The 14,680-nt window shown below is 41.0% G+C and overlaps 1 protein-coding gene across 2 annotated transcripts in view; it reads right to left on the reverse strand.

Annotated features, from left to right (window-relative positions):
* Window positions 1-8,254: 8,254 nt before the first annotated feature.
* Window positions 8,255-14,680, reverse strand: part of exd3 (exonuclease 3'-5' domain containing 3) — a 69,696-nt gene continuing 63,270 nt past the window's right edge. The window contains exons 20-21 of one of the 2 annotated variants that reach the window (XM_074689718.1): window positions 10,477-10,543; window positions 8,255-10,359 (exon numbers count right to left, since the gene is read on the reverse strand). In XM_074689718.1, the coding sequence (XP_074545819.1) occupies window positions 9,998-10,359; window positions 10,477-10,543 (429 nt within the window). In that variant the 3' untranslated portion in view covers window positions 8,255-9,997. The remainder of the gene's footprint in view (window positions 10,360-10,476; window positions 10,544-14,680) is intronic. The other variant, XM_074689717.1, reaches the window with a different exon arrangement.

The raw sequence follows: 14,680 nt of genomic DNA on the forward strand, positions 1-14,680 counted from the left end.
AAAGTGTTGTCTTGGAAGCTAAAACCCGTGCCAAAGTGTTGTCTTGAAAGCCAAAACCGTGCTAAAGTGTTGTCTTGGAAGCCAAAACACACGCTAAAGTTTTGACTTGGAAGCCAAAACACACAATAAAATGTCTTCTTGAAATCCAAAACCCATGCTTAAGTATTGTCTTGGAAGCCAAAACACACACTTAAGCGTTGTCACGGAAGCCAAAACCGTGCTTAAGTGAACTCTAGGAAGCCAAAACCTGTGCTAAAGTGTTGTCTTGGAAGCCAATCATGCGCTAAAGCCAAATACGGATCTCTTGGAAGCTAAAATGTGAGTTCAAGGGACCTCTGGGAGGCCCAATGCACGCTAAAGTGACCTCTTGGAAGCCAAAACGCATGCCAAAATTGATGACGTAAAGAAAACACTCCAAATAAAGGAGAAAATTAAAAAGGTGGGATATTCAACATGGTTTAAGTGCAGCTCTGATGTACTACTTCGGCTGGTTTGTAAAATTATCAATACTAATCGAATAAACCAGAAATCCAACTGGCAACCGTTTTATTTCTGGAGCTGACTCCCTGTGCAGCTATCTCACTTTAACGCATCCCTGATGTAAATTAAATCTGACCAACCTTGCTCTATGGCATCAAGTCAGAACATGCCTTGTTTATTATTTTAATAACAGAACACCTTGAGGTGTGTCAAGCATGGCCAGGATCAACTCCATCAACTATTCTTATGTAATAAATCATAACCGCAGGTCTTTAAAATGTGAGATTCTGAAAAAACTGAGGGCTGGTGTCAGCAGTGAGTGACCTGTTGTCACAACTTATCAATAACTGGATTTGAAGGTGTGCTGTTAAACACAGAGAGATGTTTGTCAGGGAGCTGGAGCTCATATGTTTTGGACCTTTTTTTTATTTTTGTATCTGCAGGTGACCGTGTGACGTGCTTGCCTGCTTGTTTGTTCCTCTCACAGCTGCAAACGCTCCAAAATAAAGACGGCAGCAGGTCTGACTCATTCACAGAAATGTGGTGAACACCTAACCCGGAGCTTTAATGTCAGCTACAGTAGAAGATGTGTGATCCCCTTCCACGGTCTCCAAATGACAGCATTCTCTTGAGCTGGCACTGAAGTTCAAACCTCTCACAGCACATTAGGTTTCTTTTTGGAGATTTAACTCCAGGAGTTGGTAATTTTAGGATTAGAACACATTTTATTATGTTTGTTATATAAATGTTTCTTTCTTGGGGTTACTGAATGGAGCAGAACATCTTCTGGAAAATCAGGAACATCTGTCCGCTATCAGAGCTTTGGCTGCACTGCGTCTGGACACTTGGAAAACATTTGCACAGACCGCAGGAGCCAAAAGTTTCTCCGATTGGACGAGTTTCTCCCCCTAAACTCTGTGGCATTTGCTCTCCCCTCTCGGCCCCCCACCACTTCGCAGCAATGAGTCTTTCTTGGTATTGTGAGTCTGGGAAGCAGCCAACACAGATACAGCCACAAAATAGTTGTCTAGATACACTTCAAAAGGACATTAACTACTTGAAACACATGTTTCACACATTCTCAGAGTTCTTGCTGGATGGGCTTCATTATTTATCCAGCTGTTTGAAGAGCAGAAACCAGAGAATCTCATAATTTGCCCCCGGGTGTAAGTTGTGAGTTTGGGCCAAATTCTTCTTAAATTCCTAAACGGAAACAGGCCACAATAGATAATACAAATCAACTCTGCTTCTATTTCTGCAGCCGTATCTCTGGTCTATCGCTGTGTGCTGAAAGAAGCCAGAGCCGCGCAGTGGTGTGGGACTCCTTTGTTGACGCAGCGCCGGTTGGATCACTGCGCTGTCCCCAGATTTGGCGCCGAGACCCCGGGACAGCCCGGGCCGGACTCGACAGGAGGAGCCTCCCGTCCCATCCGAGCATGTCGGTGTGCATGCACGTCGCCAAAGAGGAGAGTCTGACTGTAAAACTTTCAGGAAATCAACGCACAGCTGTCACGTAACGCGCCGGTATTTATAAGGACGCGGTGCCAACAATATTCTCCTGAATTCAAACCATGAAGAATGTTGAACTCAGAGCGAGAGGGAGAGACGGAGAGCGAGGGATGGAGGTGACGTATGACCGGGAGGGAGGTCCTTCTGAGTCCGATTCATTCCGGGCACCACGTGTCCTCAGAGCGTGGGAAAGAGGCGAGCTTTTCTTCCCAGCAAAGAAAGAGCAGGGATCAAATAACAGAGCGGCAGAAAGCTCGCGCTCTGTGCAGAGGCAGGGGCTGCTGCGACCACCCGGACAAGGACGGGAAAAGACACACAGAGAGGGCTTCATCACAGGGCGCAGGACGCAGACTTCATTCATAGCAATCAAAAATACTCTGGAGTTGATGAATGTTTCTGTACTTATTACACAGACTGCTCGAAAGAGGAGCGCATGGCACCATGCCAACATTTTTTTGCTTTTCAGGATGTGTGCTTGGGAGGAAATAGGTCATTTGTGTGAAACTCTATTATTAGGAGACACTACAAAAATATGCGCCTTGACAAAACCTCATTTGGACAGGGATTTTTTAATATCTTTCCTCAGGATTGAGATCAAATCCTCTTTGGATGGCGACAAGGTTTTCGCACAGTTCTGAGATAAACTGACCTATCAGTGAGGTCTGCTTCCCGGCCATCCTTCATGAAAAATACCGTAAATCAACCACGTGACAAGAGTAAAATCAAGGAATCTCCTGTAACAGGTGCACAGAAACACAAGCAGTGGTCAAATTATGTTTTAGGCTGGAAAAATTATAACAAACACATTAACTTATCATTTAAAAGGGCATTTATTAGGACTTGATATATTTTTATCTTAAATTATCACTGTTTTTCTCCACTATTCAACACATTGGAACACCCTGGTTAAATAAAGATGTTTAAAGTGTTGCTTTTTGCTAACTATCAACAATAAAGCTAGTATTAAAAAGTAAGAGATTTCTGTTTTGTAAATTATTTCTTTGTTGTAAAATTTTTTTTTAGGCAATTAAAGTTTGCACAACTGGAAAGCGTGCAGTTTTACCTTTCAAATGGAGCCACGTCTGTAAGGAAGATGGATCTGTGGAGTGGGCAGCAGAGCTGAAAATGTGGGTTGTGCACAGAGAAAAAAAAAAAACCTTTCCGTCATTTCAGTGATTGGGAGAGAGAAGTCAAAAGTAAAGACACGTTGGCATCAAAGTGGTGGAGCGCAAAGAGGAGGGATCCATTTGTTAAACAATGTCAGCAAAGTACTCTCTAGGGAGCCAAAACACACGCTAAAGTGCCCTCTTGAGAGCCAAAATGAGCGCTAAAGTGCCCTCTTGAGAGCCAAATTGAGCGCTAAAGTGCCCTCTTGAGAGCCAAAATGAGCGCTAAAGTGCCCTCTTGAGAGCCAAAATGAGCGCTAAAGTGCCCTCTTGGAAGCCAAAATGAGCGCTAAAGTGCCCTCTTGAGAGCCAAAATGAGCGCTAAAGTGCCCTCTTGGAAGCCAAAACACGCACTTAAGAGCACACCTGGAAGCCAAAACACAAGCTAAAGTGCCCTCTTGAAAGGCAAAATGCGATTAAGTTCCTTCTTGGTAGCCAAAACTGGTGCTTAAGGGCCCTCTTTGGAGGCAAAACATGCTTAAGTAACCTTTAAGAAAGCAAAATATGATTAAGTGCCTTCTTGGGCGTCAAAATGCTTGGTTAAGTGCCCTCTTAGAAGCCAAAGTGAGAGCTAAAAAGCCCTCTTGGAAGCCAAAACACACACTTAAGAGCCTTCTTGGAAGCCAAAACGCAAGCTATAGTGCCCTTTTGGAAGTCAAAATGCGATTAAGTACATTCTCGGTAGCCAAAACTGGTGCTAAAGGGCCCTCTTGGAAGCCAAAACATGCACTTAAGTGACCTATGGAAGCCAAAACGTGTGCTAAAGTGAATTCTTAGGAGGTAAAATGTGATTAAGTGCTCTCTTTGGAGCCAAAATGTGTGCTAATGGGCCGTCTTTGGAGACAAAACATGCTTATGTAACCCTTTGGAGGGCAAAATATGATGAAGTGCCTTCTTGGGAGTCAAAACGCTGGGTAAAGTGCCCTTTTGGGAGCCAAAATGCGAACAAAAGTGACCTCTTGGGAGCCAAAATGTGCACTAAACTACCCTCTTTGGAGTGGAAACACAAACTTAGGTGTCCTCTAGGGAGCCAAAACACACGTCTAAGTGACATCCTGGTTGGCTAAACACGGTAAACCACCCTTTGGGTGGAAGCACACAAAACCGCCCCCCTTGGCTTGTTGAAATATGATAAAGTGCCCTCTTGGGTGGCACAAACACACGTTCTATGTGCCTTTTTTCCCCCTCCCCTGTCTTTCAAAAAGCAATTTAACTCACAGAAGCCACAGTAGTGCTTGGACGAACCATACACAGCCTCCATAGCCTGACCCCTTCTCCTCATACTGGTCAGCAGCCTGGTAACACACTGTTGCAGGATGTCGTCCAATTCTTCAACCTACATAACTCAACTCAGCTAATGTGGTTGTGTTGGTCACTATGACACAAACAGCACACCCACCAAGCTCCACTGTTAACAGCTTGTTAAGACTTAGATTAAATATTGGGCAGTTCATATTCTCATTGGGTGCCCTGAGAACTTGTCAGTCACACTGACACTGATCCGGTGCTTTCACATGTGAGATGAAAATGTATCCTGGATGGGACGTGAGAGGAGCAAGCTGAGATGAGAAGAACCGACTCAGCCATCACTGTGAACAAAGAAGACTGAGCTCCACATTCACCGTCACTAAGACCCACATTTGTTCACTTTTTCTTCTGTGACAGGAAGTGACAAGACTCAGGGTATCCTGACAGGTATCTGCATTATTAAGGGTTTTATGTTTCTTTCTACAACAAAAGAACTTAAGTCAGTGTTTTGTCATGCCATCTGGGTTATGCAATTAGTTAACTTCTGTTATATCACAGCCTTTATGTAGAAAGGCTTAACCTGGATTTTTGAACATATATGTTAGAGATGAATTGTGAAGAGTGTCTGGGAGAAGCATCAGGACTTTGCCTCTTTCTAAAGTCATTTTTAAGTTGTAGCTCTCTGCAAACTGACAGCGTGTGAACATCAGGAACCCACTTCACGCCTGATGATGATGATATAATAGTCAGAATAAAGTGTGCATGATCCTGAGAAATGCTTTCACTTTGTAACCTTCACATAAAAAAATGATTAGTCTGACTTCCTACCACAGCTGCTGTGATTCAAACACTGTCATTAAAAACACATCCACCTCAGTGATTCACAGTATGACCTGTCTCAGAAAACATCACCGCAGCTTTTTTGATGTCAGCCTAAGTGATCACTTATAATAAGTGCACATCTGGATATGATTAAGGGTTTCTGAGGTTTTATGAGTGTAAAACTCAGCCTTCAAATGTCGTTCCAACTCAATGCCTGATACATACTCGTGAAAAAACACACCAGGAAATCTGTAAGTGCAAAATGCTCTGTAAATCTTTACAAACCTTCATTAAATCTGACATTAATAAACTGGCCATCCCTAAAATTATCTTTGTACTGAATTTTCATTTCAGTCTCTTGTCTCTGCTGGACATCATCTTCAAGGAAACCAGCCCTTCCCAGCCTTTTCTCTTGTGTCTTGAGGAGAGGAAGAACAGAATCTAGAGTTTCTTCATCGTCCTTGATCAAAAGCTCATTCCTTGTACTACCCAGACCAGATTAGCTGCATTTGACGAGCTCTTCCATGCACATTTTGTATTTGCTGTGTCCTAAGATGAGGCATTTTTCAGCTTCTACACATTCATCCAGACCAGCATCTATGGCATCGATGTCGGAGCTGTGAAGGAGTCAAGGAAATCAGTTTTTTAGGTGACAGGTGACAATCTGGCTCTGCACGGCCTTTTTGTTTTTGTTGAGTCATTTAGTGCAAACTACTGTTGTTGATTTTGTTTAACTGATAAAACTGAACTGCAGTCAGTTTTTGGTGAAGGTCATCCAAGTCTGACTCTGCGTTCGAAAGACCTTAAGATCAAAAGACCAAAAGATCTTGGTCTTAATGCCGTACGGTCATGGTGCCTCCCCAAGAAATGTTCCACTTATATTTGGAGATTTAGCTAGCAGGGAAGATAGCTACTGGAACTTGGTGCTCCTCTTAATTTAAATTGTAAACATTGTGTTTTCACCTGTTGTAACCCATGGTATGACCATAGACTGTAAGAAAAATGGACGTCCGCTTGCTTGGCTCGAAGTGTGGTCTCCACAAAACTGCTCCCCCTAGTGACTGGCTGCAGTATAGGTTAAAAAATCTGTCTTTCCAGTCATTCCAGATGGGCTGTGGTCAAACTTTAAAAAACAAATACACCTCGTAGAAACGTTTCTCACATTCGATTGTTGTGATTTGAAGATATTATTTGGCTGTCTTGTATCCAAGTCCTCTTTTTTCTGAAAAGTTTCATTTTCATTAGTTTTACGAGGTTAAAAATCAGGTTTTACGTCACGTTTAATGATTATTGACAGCTGCTATTCTCGTGTATTTTTTCCAGGGATTGTAAAATATGTCGGGAGGTAGAGTCAAGAAGTGATTAGACTCTCAAAAGAAAAAAATAATAACTATTATTTTTCTCACCAAGCTCCTCTCAGATTCTCCCAGAATCCCTCATCGTCTCTACTGCGCAGACTCTGGCTGCAAACTGCTACAATGGTGGCGCCTGTGATGGAGGAATTTTGGCTTCAAAACCGTACAATGATAAACGGCAGAGCCACACTGTCTACTCTATATACAGTCTACGGGTATGACATACTATTTGAAACATCTGATACTTGATCATCAAGCTTTTCAAATCACTCTTTCCAGAGAGAAGTTTGCTTCCCAAGCACCATCTGATGATCCATTACCCAAGCTGTGTTAGGAAAATTGGGCCTCTCAGACACATGTGGTGTATGTGATTTGAGGGAAAGCATAACTTCTTTAAAAAGTCAGTAAAGAACTATAAAACATAAAAACTCTGGTGAAGAAACATCAGAATCAATTGGCTTTTCACTTTGAAAACTTCTACTTCAGAAGGTTACAGTTTGGTCCCATCACTGAGGTCATGGTCAGTAGTCTGGAGGGATGAAAGTTTTGATGTTGGGTTCAATGTTTCCACTATTTCCTGGGTCAAGAGCTTTGGAACAGAGTATTAAGTTGGGATGTTTGTATGTTCTGGTGTTGAAAATGAGATGCCTGTACTCAGCAGGATTGTCAGTATAATTGTTCAAGATGACAACAGTTAACTTCTGACTTGTAAAGTCTCAACAATGTACTTTGATGAACACTTCAATGCATTTTGTAGAGGAAAATCTTAATGTCTTCACACTGATTTGTTTAGATGACCTGGTTTACGTCAGACTAGGGATGCACGATATTGGATTTTTGCCGATATCCGATATGCCGATATCGAAACCCCTTTTGGCCGATACCGATACCGATAATCACAAGTTTGTTTGTTTTTTTCACTGTAAAGAAAGCTAAGTCTATCCTGGACTGGCATTTATATGTTACTCTTATTGTGATGGTCTTATTTGTTTAAGAAACACACATAAAACAAGACAAAAAAACATTTGATTTTACCATAAATAAGAAATGTATTATTTTTTCAAACTCAAGACATTCAGTGTTGAAATACAGAAAAATAATTTCTTTAGATCACATGAACTTTAAATGTACAATGCATTTTTAAACATAACCAAGTTACATTTGATTATTTTAGAGCTACTGTAACAACCTGGTGACAGACACAGAGCTCTGCAGTGTAAATAAATGAAGAGCTACATTTTATTTAAGGAGCTTATTTTTCAGATGGAAAATAGTAATAATCCTAACTGAATAGCACCTTATCAGCTGTGCATATCGGCAGAAATTTTCATATCTGCCAATACCGATAAACGTGTTTTTAAGCTTATATCTGCCGATACTGATATTGTGCCGATAATATCGTGCATCCCTACTTCAGACCCTATGACAGGCAGTATTCTTATGAAAACACTGACAGAATTTACATCGTCCCATACAGCATGTTTGTATGAATTCAAATGAAGTTTTGAAGTTATTAAGTGGTGTACTCTAAAGCCTTGTTTTTAGATTCATGAGTTCAGTGCCTTTTAAGATTTTTTTTTCCACGGGAACCCTGGAAAAAACAGAAAATTGTAACACAGAAGGTTCATCTATCAAGAAGTTTAAAGCCGAAATTTCCTCCAATTCAGAGATAAGCCTCAAATCTGATGTTACACTTTATGAAAGCGTTGGGGATGGGGGGTGGGTGTATGTGTGTGGATGTGTTGGGTTACTCTGTGACCTGGCTGCTCTTCAGCCTCAGGGCAAGAAATCCCCCCACACACCATTAGTGTTACACCTGACAGGCCTCAGTGAAGCTCAAATGATCTCACCGATCTGTCTGCTCTCAGTGCTTCACCATCTGTTTTCAGAATTCTGAAACACGTCAGACACTAAAGTCTCTGCCCACACACCGAAAGCACCACGACTCCTTTCAGCTTCACAAAATAAAAGACAGTTTATTAACACGCTGAACTTCCAGCTGTAAACACAGTACAGATGCAATAACAGAGAACAAAGTCCCAGACTGCTTAGAAAGAAACGTAAGAGTCCTGCCATCTTATCCCTGTGGATGTAAAATCAAGACTTAAAATATCATGAAAATATCATCCAGAAAAACAGTTTAATGGAAGAAACTTCACACTGTAGTGTATTTTAACTTGTATCTTTTGTTGAAGAAACTCTGTCAGGTCAGAGAGCCCAGAGGTTCATATGAATTCAACACAGCCCAAGCATCTCTCCAGCTGCTCCAGCAAAACAACAACAAAATGAAAACACCAAAATGTTCAGTTTTTGATGAACGTGCTGTAGCAGGGTAAAGCCAAAGCACAGGGGAAAAGGAGAGGCAGTGACCAAAAAAAGTCAGGAGGCAAGCAAACTGAGGCTTTATTTCTCAAAAGGCAACAAAAGTTAGACTTGGCACTCAGGGTCTCTTCAGTGAAATTTTGTGTGTCCCTAAACTGCTGAGAACTGAGGCAAAAGGGTCCTTCACCCTCCCTTTCTTTTCCCAATTTCCTCATCAGCTGCAGGTGTGCAGCCCCACACACCTACGCCCAATCATGGCTTTGGAGCTACCTTACAGGTGTAGTGGAGTAAGGCCATGTCCATACATAGCCAGGTATTTGGGAAATCGCATATATATTTTACACGTTTACGCCTGTTGTCCACACGACACCTCAGCGTCACGTCACTAAAAAAGATGTCCCACCAAGACTGGGACTGGGAGGGAGGGCACCATGGCACCATCCCCACTCCGAGCATATAGCTGCCCTTAACTGTAGTCAGTTTGATGCGGCCAGTAGGATACTCCCGGCTGTCACCATGTACACAGGAGACAGGTAGCAGCTCACCATGTCTCATGTTCCAGCAGGTGGGGTTGGAAGAGGGACACAGAGCTGCCAGAGTCCACCAAAGCCTCTGTATCTGTCCCGTTCACCTTCACAGAAATCGTTTGGACTGCTAAGCTCTCCTGCACCGAGCAAGAGGCTAGAAGGTGACAGGGTTTTCCCTCAGAGGAGTGGCTGTGGGCATCAGTTCATCCTTGGCCGGGCGATCCCAGGAAAGGTGGCCTGGCTCTTCACACTGATAGCAGCGTCCTTGGTCATTCACTACCCCTCAGCCCCTTACAGTGCTTAACTGTGAAACTATTTACATCTGAAATCATCGGCTGACATTTTTATTGAAAAAAATAATTCATGCATTTCTTTGCTTTTTGCCAACGGTCTTTTTATAACTTTTGTTGAAGATAGAAAAATACTGCATCAAGGAAAGGAACAGAGGAATTAAAACTGAGTAAAATATAAAGAGAGGAACAAACCAAACACATTGGAACTTAAAACTGGACTTTTGGCTTCGCTGAACGTGCAAAAGTTCATTTAGATGTCAGTTTAATAGAATCAGTCAATTCTGTTGTGCTGCATTCACAGGCAGCACAGGAGATTCAGTGTCCTCAGCATCTGTTATGTGAAAGATATCCTCAAACATGGAGAGCACACGGCTGAAGTGAGAGCCCTCCCAGAACACCTTACCACATCTGGTGCAGATGTAGAAGAGCGGGACCCTTGGCAGAAGGCCAGGGGGCACGGTGTGGAGCTGTATGGGCGCCCCCCCAGGGAAGGTCAGGGTGTCAGGGTCCAGGTCTGAAAGTGAGGCCCACTGACACTGAGGGGCATACCTGGGGAGCTCTGGGGCCTTCATGTCACCAAGTTTCTCCTCTTCTTGTTGTAGTGTGAAGTGAGTGTCATCCTGGTCTTGTAGAAACCCTACAAAGACAAACCCAAAAGAATGAAAAACACTTAGACTAGAATATTTGCATGAGATGTACCCCGTCTTCATGCATCTATAAATCCTATTTTCAGAAACTGTTTGGTTTAACAAACCTTTTTCTTTGAGCATCTGGACCATTTCTCTTCTGGGCACTGCAACATACTCATCACTGTTACACGCCTGGAGAAACAAAACAAAAAGAAAAGTTGAAAAAGGTTTAGAGTGCTTTTAAATATCACAATATCCAGTTGTCCTAAAGCTTCTGTTCTTCATTTTATTGATAGACTCCCAAGTTTGAACAGACCACTGCAGAATAACTGCTGACTGTGGGTTGGAATTAACATTATCACAAACAGATTAACCCATGATTTAGCCTATCACTCATTTTTTTTAGCTTTCTTCTGCTCCAACGCCCTTTCTTTTTGACAGTTCAGCTCCAGAGTCCAACATTACTGCTAAATACCTAAGAAATCCTTTTCTCCAAAAAAAAAGACAAATCTTACTTCACAACTAGCCAGCTAACTTCTCACTGCTAAACTTGCAAAGGGCCATCAAAGGGACTTTTGATCTAAGTGCTGTAAATGGATTTGTGTTCTCCCTCGCATGTCCAAACACTGATAGTTATAATAGCATTTAGAGATAACCAGTTTTAGGGCTGAGAATCTCATTTTAAAATGTGGATTATGAAAAGCCAAAGAAAATTTCAACGCCATTTCTAAAGTCCTTATGTGTCCTCAAAGCCATTTTACATTGAATTTAAAATTTACATTAACTGTGTGATATTAGTGACTCAGCTGCAGGAGCACACACACATTTGTTCTGGTTCATTCTCAATCCTCCTCAACTCCAACATTGACAGTGAGGTTTGAGTAAACTAAAGATATCCTGTCTCTACAATGTAATGTCAAAGACCCTCTCTTCTCCCTTTTCTACACTGAATAAAGATTGGAGTTCTCTGGTTAGTTAGCTCATGGAAATATAACTACAATAACCTGCATAAGAAAAATGAAATGGTAAAGTTCTGCATCATACAGTATTTAAGTTTAAAGGTGCAGTGTGGGGAAGTTGGTAGCATTTCGCCGAACAGATACTTATAAAATAAATATGCACACTATTTTTCTGTTACAAAAAAATCATATAAATCATAAGTAAAAAACCATACCGTGAACCAACCAGTCCCCTTTTCTTGCAATTCAGTATACTAAAATTTGCAGACCCAGTTAATTATATCACAATACAAACAATGTATAAAGCAAAAACTGGTCAATTGCCACAAAGTATTCAGACACTGTTTAAAAAGAGAGACAATCAAAACAGTCTGAGGGGTTCATTCATTTTTCAAAAACCAAAGATACGAACAAATACCAAATTGCATTGTCTGTCGTTTTAAGGAGTTGATTTATGGAATTTCTCATCCAAAGAAATAAAAACTTGCAGTACATTAAAAATACTAAAACGACTTAACAAAAGCCATATCATTCAAAAATATGCACTGGAAAATACTTTATAGGTTTGACGTATTACACACTTAGTTCCAATTCTAACAGCAATGAAAAGTACTTGTATTGTTTTTCAACGAAATAACTTTGTGATTTTTTTTTTTGCTGTTTATCTAATAAGATGAGAGGGGTAGGTTTTAATAAGCTCAAGCTTCAACCTACAACCTTCCGGGTTCTCTAGGGAATTCTGAAATTTCGAAACTATATTTTAATCTTGTAAATTGTTTCATGTTTTGCAAGAGAACCAAAATAAATTTATTTCATTCAGAAACGGTGTAAATAAAATGTGGTAAATGACTTTAAATATTTAGGAGTAACTTTAGATTCTCAACTTAAGTTTGATTTACATATAAAGAAGTTATCTAAAACTGTGAAAACAAGTCTGAACTGCTTTAAGGCAGCTCATTTATATCTGCATGCCATGGTCCTTTCACATTTGCCCTATTGCATCACTGCCTGGGGCCAGGCCACAGATTCAACTACAAAACCTTTATTTTCACTTTATAAACTAAAATCTTAGATCAGAAGCCACAAAAATGGCACCACTGCAAAGTTATTAATAAATACAATTTGTTGACCTTTTCTAACTTGATAAAATTATCTTTTCTGAAAGTTGTTTTCAAGTGCCTAAATGGTCTGGCTCCACAAGTGATGTCCCAGAACTTTACAAAGATAGACAGCTGCAGGACAATAACAAGGAACAGAACACAACAAAACTGTAAAATCCAAAGATGCAGGACAACATTTGGTCAGTCATCGCTCTCAGTGCAAGGCAAACACCTGTGGAATTCCTTACCATCTGAAATTAAATCTCAAGCAGAACTTCAAAAGTTCAGTGCAGGAGTTAAACAGTGGCTTAAACAGCAGCAGAAATGCGAACACTAATTTCTCAAAAGTAACTAACAGTAAACTATTTAAATAATCTTTGATGTTAAATGTAACCTGTGTTTTAGCTCTAATTCACTACAACTGTGTCTATTTATTTATGGTATTTATTGACTGTATTCACTGTATTACTCGATTTGTAAAATTGTATCTGTATTTTGTATAACTCATTGTTCTGTAAATCCTGACCAGGGACAAGCTAGATGTCTTATATATGTTCACATTTTCCCTTTGTGGCAATGTGGTATGTATCGTCCCTGTCAAATAAACTAATAAAATAAAAAAATAAATTTAAAAAAATGCATGTATGAGGAGTATCTTTTAATAAGTGTGACATAACTAATGGCTATATTTGTCTATGGAAAAATTTGGGGGACAAAAAGAGCAAACATGGTTTTCAATTCCAGCCTGGCCACTGGTCCTAAACTCTTCCTGAAAGTCAGGCAGACAAGAAGAAGAGAGGGGGCTTTTGTTTTTACAGTAGAAGAAGAAGACAGTGGTTGCTGTTGTTGATGATGAAGAAGAAGAGGAGAGAGTATTTTTTTGTTGTTTTGCACGAAAGAATTTGGATTTGGTAGTGGCCATTGGTCTTTTAAACAGGTTGTAGGTGAGTCTTAATGAAACGACGCACCAGTGAAATACGCTGACTCTGCATCGATTTATCTATTTATTTGTATTATGCTATTTTTTTGGTGCTTTTTTCTGTGTTTGAGTTGTAAGAATGTATATTTAACTCTTGTTGCAAATCAAATTGCCCTTCAATTCAATTTTGACAATTGAGAGTGTGTAATGATTGAGAATCATAAACATGCATCATATGAGTGTAAATCATCAAATTTTGGTCGAAAACTATCAAAAAAGAAATGAAGAAAAACTGGGACAGACAACGACTAACAGGAGAGTGAAGATGGGTGTAGAGTTTCCAAGCTGGGAGTCATCAATGAAAAAGTTGGGTCTGAAGGACGATGCTGAAGTTGGCTGTTCCCTATTCGCCCGCGTTGTTTATTGTTTATAGTGAAGTCAAGCAAAAATCAATGTTTCTCTGAGTTTTCTTTCCTCTCTGACAGTCAGAGGTGGATTGGTGCTTCAGTGTTGAAGGCTAGCTCTGTCAAACAGAACATGAGCTCTCAGAGGGAGATGACACTATCTTCAGGATCCTGTTTGATCTGAGACTCACTGAGTGATGAGATGTTTTAGTAACAGATGGGCTCATTCTGAAATCTGAACGCTCAATGCCGCTAAAATTCTCATTTTCACAGACTGCACCTTTAGTATTAACCTACTGCTTCCAGTGCCATGACTCGTTATGTGCATTATAAAGTGATGAAGATATGGAGTCCTGTTGATGATTAGTGCACCACAGTCACACAGCTGTGTGTGTGAAACTACAGATACCACAGCCTTAAGGACTTAAACTAACAGCATCCAGATCCCGCCCGTTCAGGTGGAGAAGAGTCAGACCTGTATGTAAAAACCAGGTGGGAGCCTGAGAACTTTGTTGACCCATTCACACCAGCAAACAGACATGTTCCCTGTCTTTGTGTGTGAAAGCAGCAGAGTGTTGCAGACTGATGGGCTCAGTGTGAGTGTGTAAAGACAGCGTTCACGCCTCAGTAGCGTTCACATGTCCATGCCGTCCTGTCCTTCCATGTGCTAAAAGTCTCCCCGGTGGGACATTAGTGACCTCTTGTTTGCCGGCCCCTAACACACACACACACATTCGTCTGTAAGCCATCCTGACAGCATGTCCGTGCTAAAAGCCTTGTCAACACACCTGAGCTCCACCCAACAAACGGCATTCCACTTAGAGGTGGGCTGTAAATCAAAGCACAGACCTCACAGAGCAAGATCTTGACTAGCACACTTAAGGACAGTTTTCTTTCTACACCATGAAAAAACAGAGTAAGGGAGATCAGAAATAAAGACTGCCATC

This window comes from Halichoeres trimaculatus, unplaced genomic scaffold, assembly GCF_033239565.1.
Source record: "Halichoeres trimaculatus isolate MK-OKI-2021-1 unplaced genomic scaffold, fHalTri1.1 fHalTri1_scaffold_16, whole genome shotgun sequence".
NCBI lineage: Eukaryota > Metazoa > Chordata > Actinopteri > Labriformes > Labridae > Halichoeres > Halichoeres trimaculatus.